Consider the following 26546-nt stretch of genomic DNA (forward strand, 5'->3'; position numbering starts at 1 on the left):
TAAGATAATAATAATAAACTAAAAAATCCATAACGATTTTCAATTTTCTTTCTCCCAGATTCTTACAGAACTTTTTTTTCCGTTCACAAATTCACAATGAAAATGTTTCTAAATTCATATGATTTCAGATGTTCACCAAATATCATATGAAAGTAACTTTTTGAATCCTCTGGATATAAAAAGCTCATAAGAAAAACTCAGATTATTTAGAAAATAATCTTTTGTTTTAGATTCTTTCAGCTTCTTTTAGTTTCCTTTTTCCATGCAACCATTTCTGATTTAATCTCATTCTGAGTAAACACATAAAAAACTTCAGGTACTATTAATAATCTGACTACATGAATGTGTATATAAACATGGAAACTTGAGTGATGAGCCGAAATTCAAGATGATCCAGAACGATGATAATAATGATGATAAGGTTAGATGATGTAACCGAATTAGCTAGATAGAAGTGTTGATGTAAGAAGAGGAGGAGAGAGAAAAAAAAAGTTCTGAGAAAATCATTTTCAGGGAAGATTCTTATTGATTCTCCTCCTGATTTCATATATTGGAACATTTTTTTCTTCCTATTATCTGACTGATTTTTTTTTCTCTCACTCTCTCTCTCTCTCTCGATTCTTTCAACAATTCCAAAGTAGTATTCATGATAAAGTGTTGATCAAACATTGATGAAACACTTTATCACAATCTAGATGTTTACCTTTACCATGATGATGATGAATTAAAAGTTATCATGAACAAAAAGCGGAACAGGGAAGTGGAAAAAAAATCACAATTGTCTAAACATTTGATTGAACAAGAAGATGAACTTTTGTATTGTTAAGTTGATTGATATTTATCAATGAATCAATTTCATTCATTATAGTCAATTGTTGATCGTGTGAGAGTTTACTGGTCAAGTTGACTGGACAATTGGTCAAGGAAAACAGATTGAATTGATTTTCAAGTTGAATCCAAATGAAAATGCAATTGATCAATTGGTACATTAGTCAATAATAAACTGACCAAATGTAATGATGGAAAAGATAAATACAGGAAGACAAATTTAACTCTCTAATCTTAATCCTGTTTTCCCTATTTACACATCATCTTTCATCCGTTAATCCAATAATCAAAATTGATGATGGAACAAAGTTATTATAATTGACAGAGAATATTAAAAGAAAATATCTTGAAACTTTGTTTTTTTTTTCTCTGCTAACATGATGATCTCTCCATCCTCATCATTAGATGATCATAATAACCTTGAGACTTTTATCTTCCAAATGGATAATAATAAGTTCACCCTAATTCCCTTCCCTTTTACTCTGATTCAGTTGAACTGAACTTCACTTGATGGTCATCATAATGATAATCTTGACTCTCTCTCTCACACTCTCACTCTCTTTCTCTATCACTCACACATACACACACTGGACATTCATTTTATATCAACATCAGAATTCATTGAGAATGATATTTTTTTTTATCCAATGATATATTCCTTTCACATGGCTTTTTTTTCATGCTTGTCAGGTTACAAACACTGTGGGTGTGGAGCATAAGTTGATGGTGATGATAATATTCAATGAAAATAAATGAAAAGATACAATCAAAGTTAACAATGATGATCACCGGATGATAATCAAAACGATATTGATAACTTGTCACATTTTATATTAACGAGTTTGTCAGTTAACTGTCACCAAAGTGACAATAGTAATACAAGTTTTGGTAATTAGATAATCATGATAATCTATCATGAAGGAAAAGAAAAAAAAATTATCCAGTTCGAAATGAAAGAGAGAGAAAAAAGTTAACACTAATAAAAATTATCACACTAAACGATTACATTCAGGTAACGATAATAAGGTAACATTTAATTGCTATTGTATCTCAATTGACCGATTTATTAGCTTTTTATATGGATCATAAAGTTCAGTCATCATGTTGAATTTCACCTTGTTTTCATCCACTTATTACCATCATGATCATCTGAATCTTCCCACGTTATTTTCATTACTATTTATTCAGGAGAAGGAGGAAAAAAAACTGAATCAATCCCATGGTGAATTTCATTCCTACTGAACAGTATTGTTATTTTTTTTCATCATTATTATGAAGATGATGATGATGACATAAGTCTAGAGTAAACATACAAGAGTCATCATCATGGAGCTTTTCATGGCGATGAGTTTTTCAGCTTTCTCTTTCTCTCTCATTCCTTTTACTATAAACCTTGAAACCGGAAGACACCAAGAAACCAGAACTAAATCAACTGTATACACATACATGAGTACAAACATTGTCACTGAAAATAATGATATTAACAGAATAAGCATTTCTTTTCTAGTCACTCTAGCATTTTATTATCATCATTATTATCATGAATGCTCATCATCTTTATCTGATGATGATCCATTCAATTCTGACCATGATAACAACTTTCCGATAATATAACTTGGACTTTTTTTTATACTTATTTTCTTCCCTTTCTCTCTGATTAATCCCTAATTGAATAATATTATACATCTAAAAGGAAGGGTATTCATCTGATTCTTGAAACTTTATTCAACAATATGCTCTATTCATGGGATAAAAACTGATAATCTGAATCATGTTTTCAATTTGTTTTTCTCTCACTCAACACTCACAACGGTGAACTAATAACTTTCCCTCAGGGGTAAATGTTATCATGTATTATTATCATTCATTTTTGTTATGAAATTTTATCTCCTCCAAATGTGAAAAAAATATCACATTAAATTTTATGTCTTTTTTATCATTATCACATTTTCCATGAATAATCTTTGAAGATTATAAAACTTTACATGAAATAAGTACATGTGTGTGTGTGTGGATATTTCAATCTCCATGAAACTTTTTCCATTCTTCAAATCATCTAAATAATAGAACAGAATAAGAAAAAAAAAAGTTCCAAAGAGAGAAAAAAAAATTCCACCTAAGGTTCTAAAAGAAGAGAAGAAACAAATTCTCTCAATTGTTCCATGGTTGATTATTGACAGACTCGATTAATGAACCGTTTCGAACAAGAACTTTTCTCACTTTTTTAGAACTTTTTTGTTGGTAAAACTTTTCGACAACTTTTTCAATCAGTTTGATTAAAAAAAAGTTCCAAGTCATAAATTGAAGTTTATTTTTCTTTCTTCTAATACCCAAAAGCCTAACCGAAAGACTTACCAATCTATTAATCATTCAGTTAATTTTGATAACAAATTAATCGGTTAATTGGTTAATCTTATATTCATTTTATATCCTAACTCAGGTCTTAAGTTCTGTAATACAAATGTCACCTTTCCCTGCCCATGGAATGGACCTTGTGTCACAATCGATGGACTTTGTAACAAAATCTTCAACTGTCCATACGATGACAATTATCCAACCCCATTAGATGAATATGGGTGTGGTAAGTAGATGATGAATTAATCATGATAAATGAGTATTTATATTTGTATTAAATGAGTAACTGAGCAACATGATGAAACTCAATTTATATGAAATAAATTTCCAACTATGATCAAGGTTATAATTGACTTAATTTAGCTCAATGAACTTAATGAATTCAGTTTATGATAAAACTTTTTTTTTACTTCTTCTTTCATGAAATTCATTACTGAACAATCAGATAATTTGATTTTCCACTGACAATTTAATGTCTTGATTATTATTATTAATATTTTCTTACATGAAAGTTATTAAAACATAACTAATATTAGATTGACATGATTTCTGATTTTTTTTCTCAAGTTTTCCCAATGATATCACTTAACTTTTATTATTCCTCTCCCCATGCAACTTTCAAGAAGAATCATGTAGAAACAATTTATAAATTGTTCTAATTCAGTTATCATGAAAAAAAAACTTATTCTTTTTCTATTGCTATTTTCCCTTTCCTTTAATAAGAGTGGAAGTTTATTTTTTTTTCTTCCTCTTCTCTTCATCTCCTCTCATTACTCAGTTTTCACCAAAAAATGAGTTGCAACTTGATTCAGAATTGTTGAAACATTTATAACATTGATAATGTAATTGTTATAATTGGTTTGCGTTGACAGTGGGAATAAATTGTTGGCTAAATTGTTCATAGAAGCAGTTGAATAACAAAAGATTTTAGCATCAATACCGAGATAGAGTAAAAAAAAAATAAGTTCCAACATCATGAGAATCTAGAGATTCATGATATCATTATCATGTTATCCTTTATCATGAACATGTAAAATTTTCTTGAAACTTTTTACTTTTTTTTGTTCACAAGATACAACAAATTTCAATCTGAGGATGAGTTTCCTGTTCATATTATCATGAATATACCCACATAGACATGGAAAGAGAGAGAGAGAGTTATGATAATAATCTGATAATCTGATTTCAAGGTGTGTAAAAGAGGAGGACGAGCAAGGATAATATCAGATTCTTTTGATATTATTATTATTATCTGATGTGAATTTGAAATTATTATCATGATATTCAGGAAAGATTCAGTGTGTATGTGTCATTCCCAATGACGTGACTAAAGTATGAAGATTTTTGTCCAAAATTTTCAACATTAAATGAAAATAAATGATTTGGATACAAAAAGGTAAACCACCTTTACCTCCCACCCTTGAAACTCCTCCAATCCCACCACACTCACCATGGTGAGTAGTAAATGTTTCTTGAATCGTATCATGATTATGATGCTGTCAGAAATATTCCATCATGATGATGATCATTATCATTCCAAGAATTATTATTAGATGAAAAATTCTGGATAAGATAACATTTCCATTGATATTAGTTAGTTACTTTTTCCATGATCATTTGAGTAAATTCACCATGATGATGATGATGATTCTGAAGATAAGAATGACCATGATAATCTTATTCCATGATAATCATGTCTTATACGATATCATCATGATTAAATTGATTGTTACCTATTCAAGGATGAAGAGGAAAAATTTATCTTCATCATGTTCTCAATGTGTTACCTTATATACATATTAGAATATTAGAAAAATTGGAATTGATATAAGAAAATTTATCTTCCTTTTCTGTCTTCCTATTCTATCATCATGGTTACCATGATAATTATCCAACTATTCAGATATAAATGAGGAGAAATGTTCAACAAATGAAAATACTTTCTGGTGTCCAGAGGGAAGATGCATCTCCTCAAATCTCAGGTGTAATTTTATCCACGAGTGTTTAAATGGTGAAGATGAATTAAATTGTCGTAAGTAAACAATTAACTTTGAATAACAATCGAAACAAACAAAAAGATACAAAATTTAAATAACAGTTGAATAAATGATAATATAAATACTCTCATACAGAACTCACCATATATATTTGAATAATCTAATGAAAATGTTTCATTCATAATTCAGATTATAAATGAATTCACAGGAAAATGATATTATATTTGTTTTCCATTTTCAGAATTTCATTTCAATTCTGATTGATGATCAGGGGGTTTCATCTTTAGTATCTTTTATTGATCCATTGTAATTAGATTATTCAATCTCTATCAAATGTCATGTATAAAATTACTGACTGATTACTGATTCTAATTGTTAGCCAACATGAGTAAGATTATATTCTTACATGAAGATTTAATTTCAATTCTGATTCATGAAACTGAAACTTTTTCATTCCAATCGATTCTCTCTCTCTCTCTCTCTCTCTCTCTCTCTCTCTCTTACCTTTTGAAGATCCAACACCTTGTGATAATGAGAAACACTTTAAATGTGCCAATGGTCAGTGTATTGACCAGAGTAAACGCTGTGATTCACAAATTGATTGTTACGATAAATCAGATGAACTAAATTGTGGTAAGTTTGTAATTCTGTAGATATTTCAATTTGATTGTAATTTTTTCACCTTTTTGTTTGACAGAAAATTACCCGTGTCCAGAAAATTGGGCTCGATGTGCTTCCGGTCAGTGTATCTTATCAACCTATTGGTGTGATTATACCGTTGATTGTTTAGATGGATCAGATGAAACCTTTTGTGATTATCGGATTAAATCATCTCCATGTAATCCATTGACCCATTACACTTGTACCAATGGTCAGTGTATCAGTTTAAACAATCGATGTCTGGTCACTCCCGATAAACGGGACTCATGTTCAGACGGGTCACACCTAATCGATTGCGCTGATTATTCGTGTCCATCTAATTCAATCAAATGTTCAAACTCATTCTGTGTCCATTCAGCACTTACCTGTGATCATAAGATTGACTGTCTTCGTAGTTGGACCGACGAGGAAAGTTGTTGTAAGTATCAATATAAAATTTCCATTGAACAATTGAACAATTAAACTTTAATAATGTAAAGGTAAATTCAATTTTCAAGTCGATCGCTTTGATAATATTAACTGTTAATCACTTGCCAAGGGTTTGTATCCATTGATCAGTTGAAATATTAAAAAGCTTAATCTTAAGATAGATTAAGATTTATATATTAAGTTACAAGATTAGTTGGATTAACTTGGCAAATCAATAATATTGATCAACTGTTATTGGCTTGATTATAATTAGTTTTCACGTTAAATTTACTTGATGTTAAATATGATTATAATTAAGTTTCGATATTTGATTACCTGGGTAATCAAGTCACGCCAAGTTGAGAAATGATTTCATTCATGTTCATGAGCTGAATCAGGGGATAAAATAGACAATCTGAAATGTGACCTGAATCGAAGTCAATGATTAAAGAAGACGAAAAAAAAAGTTCTGATCCCAATGAATCATAGTCATCATCAAGTTTTACCTGAATGGACAAATGAAAAGTTTTTTTTTCTTGCGATAAAATTAATCTAATGAACCATGAGGGTTAATCATGATACCTGAATAATTAGTTACCATGAATTTGATATGGAAAGTAAATGTTTTCAGTTACTAGAAGATTTTGATTTGATTTTTTTTTCTTCTTGATCCTCTTCTTGTCTATCTTTCAATTCCTCATGTTACCTGGAATCATGATCAGAATTTGTAATCATTATCTAGATAATCCCACGTATTCATGGTTAATTATGATATTGAAGAGAAAAATTTTCGATACAATTAAATTTTGTGTCAATTGTATGTGAGGGAATTTGAGCAAAATTATCAATCCAACACACATACAGAAAATAAAGACTGAGAAAAGTTGAAAAATCCCCATGAAATTGTCATATGGAATCACCAAGAACACAAAGAAACTGAATCTACATAACTTTGGGAAACCAGATTAATTTCATTTGAATTGAGACACAATTAGATTTAATTCTGTACAATAAATTGACTTTGAATTCAGAGATAATTTATCTTTTGACCATCATGATGAGAATTTTTTTTTTCTCTGAGTCTCTCTTTTCATGAGGAAACCATGAATTTCCAGTGAGATATTAATTCAGTCAAGAAAAAACAATTAGTTCTCATTCAAAGTCACCAAATGATTTCAAATTAATTCATTACTCTCAGTGAATCCTTAATTTAATTGAACAAAAGTTAATTGTCTCTGATTAACTTGATTTCTTTTTTGGAAATTAATTTTTTCTCTCTCATTTAACTCCCAATCTAACAGCTTTTACCTGCTCCTTTAAAACTCCCTGTCCATGTATCGATATTGTCATGAACTGTACTAATTATGGAATCGATTATATTCCTGATGATATTGAAACCGGAATCTCTCGAGTGTAAGTTAATCACAAAATTTTAATACTCTAACAGATTATTAATTGTTCACCAATTGTTCAACAATCTTGATCATTTAACAACAACAATAATAATAACAATGATTCCAGATTAAGATTAACTTCATTTCTCTCTCTCTCACAAACTTTAAATTAGTTATCCGGAAATTAATCTCTTTCTTATCAACAATTTAAGCCTTTCACAATTAATCATCATCTTGATCATTATCATGGTTGAAAATTGCTAATTGTTGGGAAAAAAAGTTTCTCTTAATTGTTGTTATTAGCAATTAAACAATCATGTTAACACTTGGATGATTACTGACAATATAATAACATGATAGAACTTTTTTTTTTCGTAGAAAATGAAAAAAAAACAATAGAATATGAGTCATCCCTTTTTCGAGAGGTAAAAAAGTTCTAAAAATGAAATTCGAAGGGAAAACATAGAGAGACAAATAAAAGAACAATTTCTCGAACCTTATGATTGGTAGGAAGATAAGAATTCGATAAGTTCTAACAATTTCTCATCTCGATAATGATGATTGATCAGTTGATCACAATTATCGACCTTATATAAGAATGAGACTGAGAAAAAGTTTAAAGTTTCCAGAAATTAAATCTTCCAAGTTTTCAACTCTGTTTCTATTGAGATAAAATTAGAAGTTAACAAAAAGTTCTAGATAATCTTAAAGAACCAAAGATTAACTCGAAATGGTCAAGTGAATGGACAAACAAACTGGTAATGATGGTCAGTGGAAAAGTAATAATATTATCATGAAATAAAATGTAATTTTCTTTGAGAGAGAGAGAAAAAAAAATCCTTCTAATGAGCTAATCAATCAGAATCTTTTGATAAGATCGAACTTTTTTTCTTGCTTATCTTTCACCATTATCATTGAATGTTATCCTTTTATTTTTCAGGGTAAAAGCATGAACATGACGATAATATCATGATAAAAATTCACTGACCATTTATCACTCTCATTATCGTTTAGTTAGCTTATTAATTGCATGTTTAGAAAGGTTAATTAATTGATTAATCGATTTACAGTTTTGTTTGGACTGGAACAAAAAATAAACCAATTTCCATAATATGAATACATTTATCATCGAAACTTTTATAGAACTTTTTTAGTTTCGAAAATGGGAAAATTATTTACATTCCGAAATAAAATTGTTCTAATATTATTTTCTTATTCCTCTTTTGAAACAGAATAATGAAAGGCAACAATTTAGGACCGAATTTAACACAATCGACTTTCAACAAACTCGATAAAATGGTTCACATTGATCTAAGCAACTGTTTAATCCAACGAATAGAATCTGGAACATTTCAAAATCTTGGAATTCTAAAAGTTCTGTAAGTGAAATTCATCAGAAAATGATCAACAAAGAGATAGAGAGAAAGAAATTTTCGAATGAGAAAGAAGAAAAAATATAAAAAAGAATCGAAAACAAATAGATAGTATAATATTCTCTCTCTTTTACTCTGAGATTCATCATGGAACTAATTTGAATAATATTCATATATAATTCCAAGACAAAGTTAACTCTCAACTCTCAGAACTGAATAAAAGTCTGGCCAAGTGGGGAAAACGATATGATAAAAGAAAGAAATAAAAAAAGATAAGGATAAAAAAGTTCTGTAAAAGAATCGAAAAAAAGTTTCATGATAAATATCTTGACTCGAAATTTTCATATACTCAGCAAATATGATTGAATATGAATTTTCCATGTTAATATAAATACTCATTTCATGGAGGATTTCATGATAACCCCTCTCACTAGTTTTTTTAAAGAAACTCAGTTCATGGTTGGAAAAATATTCTCCCATGTATATTATTATTATTATTATTATATATTTTATTAATTCTATCATTATTATTATTATCATTATCGTTTAGATTTTACCAACATCCATGTGATTCAGATAATTAACTGAACATCATGGTAGTAACTTGATTGTAATAGATTCTTAGAAATCAATAAAGAAAAATTCTTGACTCTTAAATTAGGTCACAGAATCAATAAATTTATATTATCCCTTTAGTTTATAATTAATTCATCATGTTTCATGGTGATTATCATGAAAGTTATTTTGTTTCTGTTGATTTTCACGTAACCAAATGATTATTATAATCAATGAATTAACTTGATTGTTGATTGAACATTTTGTTTCTTATTCTCAACTTAAATCATTAATTCAAATGGAGGAAAAGATAAAAAAAAAGTTCTGAGTTGAACTGAATCAGGAACTGATGATTAACTTACTATGATTGAACTTAATTCCAACTGATTTAACTTACTAAAAGTTATCATTTTGGTGAACAATCAAGCGAGTTGATTAAAAATCAATATATGAGCAATTAAACCTCATTTGATTACAATTAAACTTTTATCTCGTTTGTTAATCTAATTGACTTTTTTTTTGTTTCTATTTCTTAACTACGATCAGAATTTTAAGTGATAATCAGTTAACTGAATTAACTAATGAAAACATTTTCACTGGATTAATTAGCTTAGGAACCATGTGAGTAAATTGTTAATCATTTGATTAGATAATTTTAATTATAAACAATTAACCATTTCAATTATTATTCATATTCAGTATTTTTAATGGTAACAGAATCAAATCAATTGCTCCATTTGCATTTAAAGGACTTTCAGCAATTAACGCATTGTGAGTAATTTAATTTGATTGTTCACAAAAATCAATCAATCAAAATGACAGAGAAAAACAAAAAATTGAATTTTGTTAATTGTTTTTTATTATAATTAATTTACTTGTTTACACAGAGATTTGGGAAGGCAACAATTAACAACAATTAAACGGAATACATTTAACGGGATGAGATCATTAGTAACATTGTAAGTATTATTATCACAATGATTAGTTAATTAAACAATTAACTTAACCAACAATCATTATCATATGTTAATGACACTTGAATTTGAATAAATTGTTTATTGCTTAATGTATTTGATTATCATAATTAATATGTAAATTATGATGATGAGTGGAAACAATTAAATTATTATGAAAATTAATTTAATCAACATTTCTAATTGTGATAATTTTTTGCTTTTTTTTTCATTTTAATCATTCAATTGTTCAGAGATTTATCAAACAATCAACTAAATTACATTGAAGAAGGTGCTTTCGTTGGTCTGGTTAGATTAACATCATTGTAAGTAGATTATTAATATTAACTAATTGTTCACAATTAACGAGGAAAATTAATCTAATATTGAAACTCTGAAAATCTACTGACAAAATCCAATGTCATTCATTGGGTATTAACATGATTCACAATGTTCAGAACTTTTTCCTTCCCCTGGAAATATCTACTTTTAGAAGCAATTTAAATCGCCTCAGGGGATTCATGTTGTTCAGGATGTTTATCATGATTACCATGTGATCAATGAACATTTTGATTGATAAAAGATTGACCTTGTTTTTTTTTTATATTTCATCTCATTGAATTTACATTGTTGAGACTTGAACGTATCATCTTAAGGTTAATGGATTAGATTGATTGTTATATTGTTTAGGAATTAATCAATTGGATTTTTTTCCCTTCTTTGATTAACTTGCCTGGTTAATTTAGTTTAGATTATCAGATTGTTATTAAATTTAATTGTCTCCAATTCCCTTAATTTTGTTTCATTGAGATTAGTTGTTTGCTGATTGTAATGATTATTAAGATAAATGTTTATCTCTTATATTAAGTTTTGCTATTTTGTTTTAATTTAGTTTAATTGTTTACAATAACAATTTAATCATGTTATTGTTGTAGACAATCAGTTCTTAATTGTTTCAAGAGAAATGGGAAATTAATCAGTTCAAATGGTAAACAAATCTTATCATTATTACAACTAAATCCTTTCAAATCATTTACAGGTAAAGGTAAATTTGATTCATCATTTTGATTAGTTTGTCATAATTAAATTTCTCAATGAGAATCTTAATTTCATCATATCAAAAATTTATCATGATAACTTTTCATGGTAAATTGGATAAAATTAAGTTGATTTGATTGAAAAGTTATCCATAGGGTTACATAGACTAAATCAAATGAAACTGTAACTAAATTAATTAAATCTATCATAATTAAATATAAATAATATTCAACGATGAAATATTCAGACATTCAATCATGAATCTCATGGATATTCAGGTATTCTTAGTGTTGAGAGGATATGGAACTCCATGTCTACCTGAATTTTTATCATCAGTAAATGACAGTAATGATCAAGTGAATCAAATTCAAGATTAACAATTGGATCTTTTCAAGAACTTTTTTACTCGAGGAAATTTTAGTTAATCTAAACTGTTACATGATCAAATGATATAATATATCATCCAGGGTGAAATTTGTTGATCATGATGACTATGACGGTGATAAAAACTATGGATTGAAAGAGAAGAGGTAAATAAAAAACTCGAAGTTCTGAACTCGACAAAGCAAAGTTCAACAAAAAAGTTGTGAAAATAGCTAATTATTTTTCAATCAACTTGATTGATATTATATTATGTTGAGAGATTCATTTTTATCCTTCCCGATAATTGCTCAATTTTCATAATAATTAAACGATGATTTCTAATTTCTTTTGGTGTTTAGGGATTTGACCGGAAATAAGTTCAATGAAATGGGAACTCAAGTTTTCACCGGATTACCAAATCTTAAGAAATTGTAAGTATTCAGACTATTATATTTTGCCCATTCCCAAAGTCCGCAGAAAAATACAAATTACCATGAAACTGATCACCATGTTGATGATGTTACACATATTAGTAAGCTGAATAATTTCCTGTAAATCTGATGGATACCTGATGGATAAAAATTGTGCTGATAATATATTGAAACTATCAAATATCACTTTACCATGTTATCATGTTTAGCTGAGTGTCTGTGTATTCATTGGGGTGGAAAAGTTTTTTGCTCAGTTTTCAATAATAATAAGGAAGAGGAAGAAGAAAAAATTTTTGACAGAAATTTTCTGTTCAATGATATAATCACTGAATTCCAGGAGATGTCTCATGATTTTGAGATTATCATGAAGAAACTTTGAAAACTACTCAAGTGTTATAAGGTAGTGCAACTGAAAATTGACACACAATTTTAAATGTTGATTATTCATCAGCCAGTGAATTTTAATCATTGAAATTAATATAATTAATAGAGAAAATTATGAGAATTCTGATGCTACCAAAAAAATCGTAATTAAGAAAAAATTCGATTATTATCAGTTAAATTAATTCTTACGGACTTTAATTGTTAAGTTCGTAATGTACGGCGGAGTTTTGTTCAATTTAAATTTAGGAAAATTTTTTTTTTAAATTTTTTAAATCGAAAATTAAAGATGGAAATTTCATCTACCTGGTGGTATGTAAAAATTGTAATTAACTTGATCAGTTTTCTAATAATTTCAATTTGAAGAAATAATCAGTAAATTAAAAATCATTTTTTCTCTTTATAATGGTTGCCTATGAAGCGCTTAACATTGTTTTCTCCATAGAGGGAGCATTAAGGTTTCATTAATTTTCAACAATTAGTCTTAAAATAGTTGTTAATTTTATGTTAATTATCGGATTTAATATTATTTAATATCATTAGAATGCTCATAAACTGTTCTATCGTTGGTGAAAATTTAAATGATTAAAACAAACTGATTGATTAATAATCAATAATTAAAGTTATGTGTCAATTTTCAGTTGCACTACCTTAATCTAGTGGTGGGAGGGAAGTCTAACTTTTAAGTAACTGATTGATTATCCTTCCTGTTTTTATCCATCTCTCCAATTGAGAATAACTAAAATTCTGATTCATGATTTTCTCCCCTGATATTACAGTTCTACATGCGGTTTAATAGATATACATCTCTCTCTCATGTTAATCAATAACATGATGTTTTCTGTTGAGATGAAATGAAACTTTTGACAAATTATTTCAACTCTCTGATAATTGATGAACATTTATCATGAGAAGTGACAATGATTAACCTTTAGGTGTTTGTTTCATGATAATATAATTATAATCGATTAGATTTGAGAGAAATTTATTATCGTGGAAACGATTTTTTATTCTTATTGTTGATTCTTTATTGTTTATCACCTTCGGTGATGATGATGAGATCGATGATCATTTACTATTGATTCTGATTGTATAACTATTATTATCCTTTCTGTCAGAGCTAAACTATCATGAAAATATACTTTTCATTTGATTGTTTGTCTTTTACATGATGATTTCAGGGAGAGGTGAAAATAAAAAGGAAACATAATAGATAATATTAGCTGAACATGTTTAGTTTAATCTTGAAACATTTGTAATCATCATAATGACAAGATTGACATTTCCTTGTTCAGAATCATGATCACCATGAAACTTTTTCATCATTCTCAATACATTTATCATGTTATAACCTTTTATCATTTAGTTGAATCATTTATTTACACAATTGACTGATCTCACTAGTTGAATGGTGATGATTGTTTATCTTCATCTTCATCTTCATCTTCATCGTCGCCATCTTTTTTTTCAGTTCCAATACAATCATGATGAATTCTGAAATTCAGAACTATCTTCTCACCTAAAACCCAACCAGTTTACCCAATAGATTACATATATTGATAATATAAATTGATTGTTTATATGAGAACTGAATTTAAGTTAATCTTTCTTGGCGTTGAAATTTAAATTCCAGTTGTTAATTGTATGAAATCAATCTGCATGATGATTAGCTTATTGATCACCATAATTGATTATATTTACATGAGATACTCTCAAGTTCATTGGTGCAAAAAATTGAATAAGAAATTAATTTTTTTTTTCTTCACTCTCTCTCTTCATTAAACAATATCATCATGTTAATTTGATGATGATGACATGAGTAAGTGATGATGATGATTAATAATTAACTGAATGAAAAGTGAGAGATTTCAATGTAAGATATGATATTAATACAAGAAAATAATATTAAGGTGAAAATGTTGACTGATGATATTTGTAATAAGTTGATTATCATGGTGCCAATCAATCAAATGATTAACTTTGTTGTTTGATATTAAACATGCAACATGATGATAATCAAGGTTAATGGTTAATAATCAGACGGACAATGGTCAGTCTGAAAGTTTCAAGGTGAATTGAAGTTTACTCAGTCAGAATTATATAAATTTTACCTTGAAAATTTATTCCATGATGAAAATCAGATAGAATAAGAAGAAAAAAAAAGTTCTATATAACCAATTGATTGAATTTTCTGATTGATTGATAACTTGTAAGAGAAAATAATGAGTATTAATGAAGATTATGAGAGAGAGAGAGAGAGAGAGAGAAAATTACAAGAAAAAAGTTAGAAAGGGAAATGATAGAGAATAGTAATTCTGATTGGTCATCAATGGTCATCTTAACGAAAAGGTAAACAAAAGGAAACAACTAAAAAGCTTTTGTTTACCTTTGGGTGTTGGTCAAATTGATTTCATGTGTGTGTGGCTATTTGTATGTATTGGTTGATAACCTTTACTTTGTGAATCTTTAGTGAAATAAATGACCAAATACTGACCATAAAACCCAGTGAAAATATTGTATCTTCCATCAACTTTGAAATATATTTTCTATCAAATATTGAAACATGATCAATTGTTATACTCATTTAATATTATATATCTTTATCAGGATTGAATATCCATCTTGATGAATTATTTTGCTAAATATTTTCAATGTTGTTCAAATGAAAAATTGAACTACATGAAAAACAAAATTGTAGTTGATGATATATGTAATATACATTTAGTATTACAAATTCATGATACTCAGTTATTAGTTTTCTGGTTAAATTGTCAATCTATCTGATGAAAATGATGATGATGGGTTTGAAAATCCTTGGATTCTGAAAACATGACATTTAGTTGACAATCAAGTTAATCAATATTATCATGTATATATATATATGATACTATTTAATATTGTTAAGCAATCGTTGATGATCAATTTTTAATATCATCAACTGAACCGTTTACATGGTAAAATTGAAGGTTTATTAATAGTAATGAAACAAATATCAACTGTGTAAACTTTTTTCTGATATTTTTATATTCATCAATTTGTGAAATTATCGCATGATGGTGAGGATTATGATAATTATCTGATAATCATGATGGTGATCAACACCTTGAGGGTTATTTTATCATGAATTAAAGGCAAAATGAATTGATAGGTGACAATAACAACAAAGGTAAATGATTGAGTTGATCAGAACTTTTCTTCCTTTGAAATTGAGTCAAGTTGATATTTGGAAAAGTTCAATATTCATTTCATTTTCTATCCTCTGTGAATTACACCATTGTCATGATTCATTTGTATTGAGATGAACTTTTTGCCAATATTATTATAACAATCAATGAATATGAACATGAACAAATTTTCAATAATCTCTCATGTTGGACATGAAACAAAGGCTGAAAATCTAATGAGATATTCATGTAGACTATGAACAGAAATGAATCTTTTTCTTTCAATTCACCTCACCAAATAATCTGAATGTTGACAGAACAGAAAAATCGAACTCAGAAAAGTCGATAAAAAGTTTGATCGTATTTACTGAAAAATCGGTTATCTTATCAATTCCCAATGAGAATATCATAATATTAATAGTTGATTGATCCGATAATTTAGAATCAATTAACGAATCAAATATTGTTTGTCATTCAATTTATAAATAGATTTGTACTTGTTGATCCGGATACGATAAAGAAAAGTAAACTCGAAACAAAAAAGTCATTCCCTGAAGATGATGAATAAAAAATTGCGAATTGACAACATTCTCATATTCAGAATTGATCTCAATTTCAACTATATTTGAACATTTTACCATGAATACTCATGGGTGAAATATAAGAGATTTGAAAAACATATTATTCATTATCAAATATGCTGATGTATTCAAGTAAACATTTAATTTTCATATTTACTTTCAATCAGCATTTTTATGGATCGTTTTTTTTTATCATTTGTTTTCTTCAGTTATTTCTCTCTCTCTCTCTCTCTCTCTCTCTCTCTCTCTCTCTCTCTGATCTTCATTTTGATAGAGAAAACTCAATTTACATGATAACATGTTATACTATCTACTCACTGAGTGATTCTTGAATTATTATCATGACGACTCTAAAGAATCTGTTTATCAACTGGAAATCTGATTTTCTGTAAATTCTGTTTTACTTTTATCTTATTGTTGTTGTATCTTTTTCTCTATCCAGGTAAAAACGATATATATAAGATCACTTTATCTTCTCATGATGATGATCATCAGAATTTGTCAGAATTTGTCATGAGAAGAAGAGAAATTTATATCTTCTAGTTATCTGATACATTCGTTTACCATAAAAAGCCTCTCAATGTGATTTTCCATTCCAACAGCAGGGAATCAAATGCTTAGAGTAACAATTTAATATCCAAACAATCAAATTGTTCAAGATTCAATTGAGATGAACATATTATCATGATGGTGATCATATTATTTTTTATTATAATTTGAAATATTTATTTAACAATTGAAAATTGAATCAAAATTGATTGTTGTTGTTGATTCATTTCTTAACCAAGTTACATTTTCTTTGTTTGTTATATTTTCAATCAGATGAAAAAAAGTTTCTCATATTATTATCATTGGATTCTTGACTTATCTGAATTAAACTGACAATCAATCGCACTGATTAATGTTCATTTAATTGTAATACTACAATAATTAACTCTTAATCTTGATATTTCCCAGTTTGAATTGTTTTTTTTTCACCTCACTGTTTGAATATAATTAATGGTTCGTTAATATTACAATTCGTATGGCCTAAGGCAAGTCTTTTTATCATTTAGGTTTGATTGTTTGGGAATTTACTTGATTGTGACTCGTTAAATCGTAACCATTAACTGAAACTTTTGACGTTTAAATTTGGGGTTAATTAATTTGGTTGTTTTGGGAAATAAACATATAATAAACAAATGATCAATTGATTCGTGATGATTTGAAATGACAATTACAAGGAGAATCTGAATTGAATGTTAATCGTGAGAATTGGGAATGAGGCAAAATGAACAATTGATTGATTTTTGTTAATCTATTGGTTATGATTAACTATTTGTACCGAGAGATTGAATTGTAAGGAAAAAAATTTCCACCACAATTAACGATAATCATGATGAGTTTTGGAAGAAAATTTTCAATTTATTTTGGAAAATTTTTTCCTCTTTTTCATCAAATATCTATTTTCATTGTTCAGTTTCAAATTTGATAACATTGATTTCTTGTCTCTTTCAGTTCAGTTTCAATATACAAAGGACGAGTTTATCATCGTCATCATGGTAGTGTGGTGATAATGATGCTCATGATGAAGAATTTATCATTATGAAGTCGAGGTGGGAAATAAGAAAGTGTCTTGTTTCCCACCTCGTCTTCTATTGATGAGATCTTATTTTCATCTTTGTATCAGGTTTTTTTTTTTGTTGCATGGGGATGATTTATTTTCTTGGTGATAAATTAATAATATCTGATTTTATGACGAAGAGAGAGAGAGAGAGAGTGAAAAAGCTCTCTCTCCATGTAACTTTTTTCCTCTGATTTTCCACCTCCCACTTATGACAGAACCATTTCCACCGAGTGGATAAGTTGTAGTTTGGAAACACCATGATGATGATGATGATAAAAGATAAAGAAATGAAGGTGAAGGTTAAGGGTTGGAATGAAGTTGATGACGATGAAAATGATTAGGTATTCATCTGATTCTGGTATTGAGTAAATTCTGAAGGATTCATGACATCCCCTTGAGCATTCACAATGACAGAATGGGACAAAATTGAGAATATTATTTTAGCTTCGTTTTGTCTTCTCTCTCAAACATCAACATTTCATAGTCTCTCTCTCTCTCTTTACCTACAAAAACATTCAGTAAGTTCATTGAATAGTCATAATGAAGCTTTCTCATTATTCTTGCATCATCAGCATCATAAACATGAATAAGAAGATAAGGAAAATAAAGGAATAGGCAAATAATACCAAAGATGTTGATCCGTAGACAGAAAAAAGTAGAGCCAGAACTAATTCTGATTCCGAATCTGAATCCATGAGTTATCCCCCTTGTCTCTCTCTCTCTCTCTCTCTCGTTATCCCATGATAAAAAAATGCTTTACCTTATGAAGAAAAAAAGTTGATGGTGATGATCAGGACGAAGAAGCTTTTTCTCATCTTATGAGGAAATTGTTTTTTATCTGGAACTTTTTTATTATCATTGTTATTACATGTTGACTCTTCATGTATTAATATTATCAATGGTCACAGGTTTTAGAACTTTTTTTTGCACTATCCTTGACCACAGGTCAGTTTGTTTTGTTTTTTTTCTTGTTCTTTTGCTGTTAGAAAGCATTAAAAATTATTACATGTGATTGTTTTATCATGGTAAAGATCCTTACAAGTTATTCCATAAGATTATCAAACAAGGAAAAGCCAAATAATATCATGATGGATAAGCGATATTACCTGAAAAAGATTCAAACAATTGGATTGATGGGGAAAAAATTGCTAAGCTTTGCAATTTAATTTAATCGTAAATAGATCTTATCATCATGATAATAATCAATTGAAATCTATCACAAATAAAGGTGATAAAGGTTGTTAGTTAATCCAATTTAAATCCAGTTGTGTAATATTAGCTGCGATTTTAAAATTCAATATAAGAGATGATGATGAGCTCAATTGTTCACCATGAAACTATTTTTTTTGTATTGAAAAAAAAAGTTCACATGAATTATCATGGGAAGAACTGTGACTTTTCATATGTATGTATTAGTGTGCATTTGTATTTACATGGCAATGGATCCGGAATAATATGCGAAATTTAATGAACAATGAAACATGAATGTTTATGTCTACTAATGATTAGAATTGGGAAGATTTAGATGATATAAAAGATGATCAGAGTGGGAGTTGAAATAGAATATAGAATTACATTGAGATTCTCAGTGGAATTTTGTTTTTTTTCTTCTCTATTCTTCTTAAAGAATAATTTCCTGAAAGTTCTGATGGTTATTAAGGTGCTCCTTGGGTTAATGATGAACATGATGAGTACAGAATTGTAGTGATTGAGGTAAGAATTTGATATCATTTGAAGTGGAAATTAATCTCATCAACAATTTGCAGGTTTTAATTAAACTTGGATTATAATTTCAGTCTTTAAGTTTCATGATAATTCTGATAAAATTTTATTCTCAGAGTGACCTCGACATTTTAACTCGAATTTTGTTTATTTTTTCTTCTATCAAATGAAAAAAAAAACGCAGGACTACCGATGAATTCAGATTCTGTTGTTTGGCTCGTCATGTGAAAAATTGTCTACCAGAACCTGATGAATTCTCATCATGTGAAGATTTATTATCCAATATTATTCTTAGAATTTGTATCTGGATTCTTGGTGTTCTATCGATAACCGGAAACTGTATGGTCATTTTCTGGCGAACTTCCCATCGACTAAGAAATTCGGTATCTTCTTTCCTTATCGCTAATCTGGCCTTAGGCGATCTGATGATGGGTGTTTATCTTATCATCATTGGATCAGTTGATTTTACTTATAGAGGTCAATATTTTATCCATGATGCTTATTGGCGGTCAAGTAAAATGTGCCAATTGGCCGGTTTTATATCAACCCTTTCCTCTGAGTTATCGGTATTTACTTTAACCGTTATAACTATTGATCGTTTCCTACGAATAACTTTTCCATTAAAATTTCACCGTTTCAAGATGACCAATGCTCGACTGGTCATTCTTGGGACCTGGATATTCACTGTGATACTCGCTGGTGTGCCTTTACTGGACATTAAATATTTTGACAATTTCTATGGACGATCAGGTGTTTGCCTTTCTCTTCATATAACAAATCAACGTCCCAATGGTTGGGAATACTCAGTGTTTGTCTTCCTGGTTCTTAATTTTATCTCATTTACAACAATCGCCATTGCCTATGTTTGGATGTTCATTGTTGCCAAAAATACTCGAAGTGCCCTAAGGTCAGCGGACATACGATTAAGTTCAACAATGGCCAAGAGAATAATGTTAATTGTGATGACCGATTTCTGGTGTTGGATGCCGATCATTGCTCTTGGCGTAATCTCACTCAACGGAGTTAAACTTCCCCCTCAGGTAAACACTTTCATGATGGAATAGAAAAGAACAAGAAACAAAACTTTTATTCTTATTAATTGTCCAAATTTTTGGATAAATTTCTTTTAAATTATCAAAATTACCTCGATTTTTTTTTTCATTCAACGTTCATTTATAAAGCTTTTCCAATACTATATTTCACCTTTAACTTTTTACATTTACGTTTGAATAGTAGGGGAAAACATCTCTTGACCATTGGTCAGTTAACTGGTTATCATAAGTTGACTGACAATTGGTCACCATTAACTTTAATTTGGTTTGAATCTATTGAATCTCAAGTAATTCAATCTAATCGTTGAAACTAAATATAACTCATTATATTAACTTGCTTGTTGTTTTTTGTTTGTTTCACTGACCATTACTGATACTCTAACTATCATTATTACATTAGCAACAGTGGCTTGACCACATACACAGTTATTATTGTTGAGATGATAAAAAAAAGCTAAAAAAAATACTGACCATTGAAAACGTGACTTATCAACCATTTTATTTTTATTATTATTATTACGACATTTCTTACACTGACCTTTGTCCACTTGGATATTTTGTGAGGTCTCTCTCTCTCTCTCGCAATTGTATAAACACATTACGATGACCATTGACCATTAGATGAGAGAGACTGTTTATTTGGACATCATCATTGTTTACTTTGAGATGGCTCAAGAGGCTCTGGAAAAGGTGGTCACTCAGTTTTTATGCTAATGGTCAGTTGAGAGGAATAGAAAAGTCGAAATTATTTATTTTTCTTTTTTTCTTTTTTCGATTTTTCTTGCGAACTTTCGATTACTTTCGATTAGAACTTTTCTTTTTGTTTATTTTTCTTTCTCGAACTTTGTCTCCTCTCCATCTTTTCCTAATCCATATAATCTTTTGGTTTTCAGTCCAACAGTTTACAGTTAGCTAATTGTTTCAAATTGACCGATTCTTGATTGGAAGTAACAAAAATATTCCAATGATTAAAAAAATTTTTCGATCAATACAATTAACTGCTAACCAATTCGTATATACTTGTCAATTGTATATAATTTACTTTCAATGAAAGTCATTAATTAATTAAAATCAACCCATCTAATTGTAGATGTAATTTGTTTTAATCTAATTATTTATAGAATTTTTTTCTTCTTCAATCCAATTTGATTAGTTTAAATTAATTAACTCTCAGATTATTCAAAAGGTTAATTCCTTATATATTTACAACTTAATGATTATTATTTATTAATTATGATTATTAACTAACCTAATTGGAAATAACTTTCACACCAAAGAAAAACATTCTGATTGGAATGAGTAAATTGAGATTTTTAATAGTAATAATTGTATTTAGTTTAGTGTAACTAATAAGTTAGTTAGTTGATTAGTTTGATTAGATTTCAAATAATAGTAACTTGATAACTTTCATTGGGATTATTTACTTTTATTTAATCTGGTGTTTTATTTAACATTATATCGGATATTTGATATATTACAGTAAAAATAGGAAAGTTAATTTCATCTAATTAACTCTGATTATCCAATAAGATTCCACTTCTTATAAGTATTAATAGTTTAATTAGCAACTACGATCAAATTTAATTACTACAGGGGTGGAGAGAATCATTTGAGCCAAATTAAAACGTTAATTTCATAAAGCACAATCAAGTTTAAGAAAATTTTTTCAGCAATTCAAATAGAATATTTGATTGTCATTAAATTGACGTTAAATTTGAGTGGCTTCGGACATGAACTCGAAAAAAAATTTCGAATTTTCGAAAACACTAAAAATTGAAAAATTGCAAAAATGTTATTTTTTGACTGAAATGAAAAATCGAAAATTTTTATCTTTCGATTTTCGATTTCGAAAACATGTCCATCTTATTCTCCGTGTATGAAAACATATATTCATCAAGTTTTTTTTCGAAAAAACTTGACCAATTTCTAAATATTCGAAAAAAACTAAAAATTTGCGACGAAAACCCCGAAAATCTTGTAATTTCACGTTTTTCAGTGTTTTCGAAATTTTGAATTTTTCAATCGATTTTTTTTCAGAAAATTCTTAAAATTGATAGTTTTCTACTCAGAATTAAATTCTCTATCTTAATCATGGAAAATAATTGATTTGCTATGATTAATATTCAAGAAATTAATGATTGAATTTGGCTCAAATCTTTCTCTCCACACCTGTAATTTATGATTTGAATGAACCGCCTCGACTTCGGATTGGATCCAAACTTTTGGATACTTATGGTAATCGATAAATTGAATTTTGTTAAATTTTGTTTTTTGTTTTTTAATTGTTACGTTTAAATTGTTACTATTTTGATGATCAACTAATTACTAATTGGTATTATCATTGCAATTATTATCTATTATTATTAATGAAGTGATTAGTCTTTTGAGCTAATTTGGATTCTCTGATTAACTTTGACTTTTGCCTCTGGTTTAGTTGAATGTTTGTTGTTTTGTTACTTTGATTTGTGTTAATTACTCTGACTAATTACCAATGTTTTCTTTATGATTAATTATAGTCTTTTAATCATTTCGATTGTTATTTTCAACCTTATCTATTGATTAGGTTGAATTTGGACTTTTTCGTTCTTCTCTCTTTTCTATCACCCAAAGGTACAAAACTATTGATCAATTCAATTGAAATGTTGGGTGTTTACCTTTGGTGTATTTTCTTGAGTGATTGACTCATGTTAATCATGTGTGTTCAATTACTTTAATCATCAATTTTTGTCATCATCATCATCGCAAACAATAACGGAAATGATTAAGTGTTAATCTAGATTATGGATGAGATTATCGTTGAACGTTCAATTGGATTTACTTGATTAGTATTCGGCCTTTGTCTCAATATCTGTCTCTACTTAAGATGTAGATTAGATAATTTAATTGGTTGATTAGCTATGTTACTATTTCTCTGATCATTGATGGACAAACCATTTCAAAGGATAAAGCCAATTTAACAATCATGATTGTCACAATGTTGCTCCAATCGACCATCAACCCTTAACATACAATCAATACAAGTCTATCCAATTGAGAGATAAACGTGAAAACAATCAAGGAAAAAAAGCCAACAAATATAAAGAAAATGTTTCTCATCAATAATTGATTTGTTGTTGATCACAATTTCTATTCTTGTGTAATCTAAACCACCATCAATTGATCAATCAACATCATTTACAGGTAAATCTATTTAGATCAACACAAAAACTCACAGAATAATTATAAATTAATAGAGTAATAATCAAATATAAATTGTTACAAGAAATTAGATGAATCATCTTCAACTCTAATCCATCAATCATCATCTTTAACCATCAATATCAGCGGTTACATTGTGTCTTTACCAGAACTCAAACTAATCCAATTAACCTTTGATTGAATTAAATCAACATCATCTTGCTATTATTATCATGATCAATACAATTATTATTATTTTCGTAACTAACATTGTCTTTAAATGATAATATACTAAGAAAAAGATAATGATGATAATTATCAACCCAATTAATGAAGTAAAAACAATTCTAACCTAACACAAACTAATTAACTAACCAAACTTACACATTGAAAGTATGATAACAAGTCCATTGATCAAGTCTCCTCAAGCCCACGACAATCAATATGTTACACATTACATGTAACATGTAAATCTCTTGAATTTAAGTTAATTTATTCACAATTAGATTAACAATACATTCATTTACCAATAATACAAATAACAGTTTATGATAATTGATTGATAACTATTAACATGCTCACGATTAACAAACCAAACCAAAAAACCATTTCACTCCATATGTAACCAGAAGTCTCATCATCTCAAAACAATTATTAATCTTTGTGACAATTTATTTACCATAATCTATTAATAGTAATAATTTACGGTCACAATTATAATATAAATCACAATCAACAAGATTCACTTGTATTCACAATGATGAGGAGGAACAAAATTTATCTCCTATCAACTTAATCATTTCAAGTATTATAATCTCAATGAATTAACAGCAAAAATCTAATTCATTGTGATGGATTTTCTCATCTCTCAATTAATCAATAAATTCATCATGGTGATAATCATGATGAGAAGAAATATAAAAACAACGAGATTATTTGATCATCTCTTGATATTTATCTTCCAATTGTCAACTAATCATATTTAATATCATTGTAGTGAAAATGATTTGCTTGATTGTGATTATTATCATTATATTTTCCCGTTGATTATATTATTTATTATCATTTAGCCTTAGGGCAAACGATGAGCATTTTGATTTTTTTCTATCCTTTCCAATTATCACTTACTAATTATTTTCTCTTTTCACAATTACCAGCTGATCATTAGTTAATTGTTCCTCTATCGATAATTGTAGTTAATCAATAATCTGTTGATTGTTGATGCTTTTTTTTTGGTTGTTTTTAGTGAAGAAAATTTTCCTTTTCGTTTATCTGTCAAATTGTCACAATCAAACTAGAAAATTTGACAATTTAAAATTATTATTATTGATCAATATTGTTGTTTATTTATGAGTTGATTGACCACAACAATTGGTCAATGAGATTGATTTTTGACCATAAATCAAAATTGAATTTAATCAAACAAACAGCCAGAAAACAATTGATTTATACACTCGACTAATCAATTATAACGATAACTTTTTTTATGAAATATGATTATGACATTTGACAAACAATTGAAAAAATCTTGAAAGTTTCATCGATAATCTTTCACTTAATTGGCTGATTATTCATTTCTAATTGTTTTAATTGTTATTCCTTTAAATTATCAGGTCTTTGCTTGGGTCGCTGTGTTTGTCTTACCTTTAAATGCTGCCATGAATCCAATTTTATACACGATATCGACTTTACCGATATTCAAACGAGCTTATAGTCGAAGTGCTCAAGAATCAAAAAGTTCAGTTGTTCTGAAAAATGGTTAGTTAATTTAGTTTGAATATCCACAATGATTACGAATCAATTGATCTAATGTTTTTTCTTTTCGTTTGATTTTCTCAATTGTTTACAGGTCGATCCAAATCAACCATCCACAGGAAAAGTTATCACTCTAAACATCATTATTTTTTCAATGTTGATAAAAATTCTGGAAATCCTGAGGTTAATTGTAATTTAAGCAGCAATGAGAATGGAAATCATTTCAATTCAAATCAAAATAGTTTAAGTGATAAAAGTAATCATCTCCGAAACAGTTCACTTGATTGTAACAATAACGCTAATCATTTGAATCGGGAAATTGTTCTGGTCGGAGGTGAAGGCAGTGTCGGTGGTGTCGGTGGTGGTGGTGGGGTGAGTGTCAATGTGAGTGTTTCTTTGAAGAGACAACAATCATCAATATCATCCTCATCTTCATTGGCCCTCACACCGTTAACACCTCGATTATCTCGTAAATCATCAAGATCAATTTATTTCGAGCCGAACAATCAACTATCCTAATTGTAATTTTCCATGATTGCTAATATCCAATGTTAATCTAAATCAAAATAACCTTTTCAATGGCTCCATCCAATGTTACTAAATGAACAATTTAACGATTAATTGGACAATCAAACTGATTGTTGCTATAAATTATGTGCACTTATTGTTTTAAAATTAAATCATTTTCAAAGTGTATTTTCACCATTATTAACAATTTGATTAAAAACTTATTTGTAAATGTTACAACCATTG

At 28.4% G+C, this 26546-nt stretch overlaps 1 protein-coding gene across 1 annotated transcript in view; it reads left to right on the forward strand.

The window, feature by feature from the left end:
* LOC128389040 (G-protein coupled receptor GRL101-like) overlaps nt 1-26540 on the forward strand; it is a 31524-nt gene extending 4984 nt beyond the window's left edge. Inside the window, exons 6-19 of the mRNA XM_053348548.1 lie at nt 3269-3409; nt 5087-5215; nt 5694-5813; nt 5878-6258; nt 7550-7661; nt 8875-9021; nt 10117-10191; nt 10270-10341; nt 10458-10529; nt 10778-10849; nt 12284-12355; nt 19994-20849; nt 25652-25796; nt 25888-26540. Of these exons, the coding sequence (XP_053204523.1) occupies nt 3269-3409; nt 5087-5215; nt 5694-5813; nt 5878-6258; nt 7550-7661; nt 8875-9021; nt 10117-10191; nt 10270-10341; nt 10458-10529; nt 10778-10849; nt 12284-12355; nt 19994-20849; nt 25652-25796; nt 25888-26312 (2819 nt within the window). The 3' untranslated portion in view covers nt 26313-26540. The remainder of the gene's footprint in view (nt 1-3268; nt 3410-5086; nt 5216-5693; nt 5814-5877; nt 6259-7549; nt 7662-8874; nt 9022-10116; nt 10192-10269; nt 10342-10457; nt 10530-10777; nt 10850-12283; nt 12356-19993; nt 20850-25651; nt 25797-25887) is intronic.
* Nucleotides 26541-26546: the final 6 nt, after the last annotated feature.

Source organism: Panonychus citri, unplaced genomic scaffold, assembly GCF_014898815.1.
Source record: "Panonychus citri isolate SS breed McGregor unplaced genomic scaffold, ASM1489881v1 Contig00104, whole genome shotgun sequence".
Lineage (NCBI taxonomy): Eukaryota > Metazoa > Arthropoda > Arachnida > Trombidiformes > Tetranychidae > Panonychus > Panonychus citri.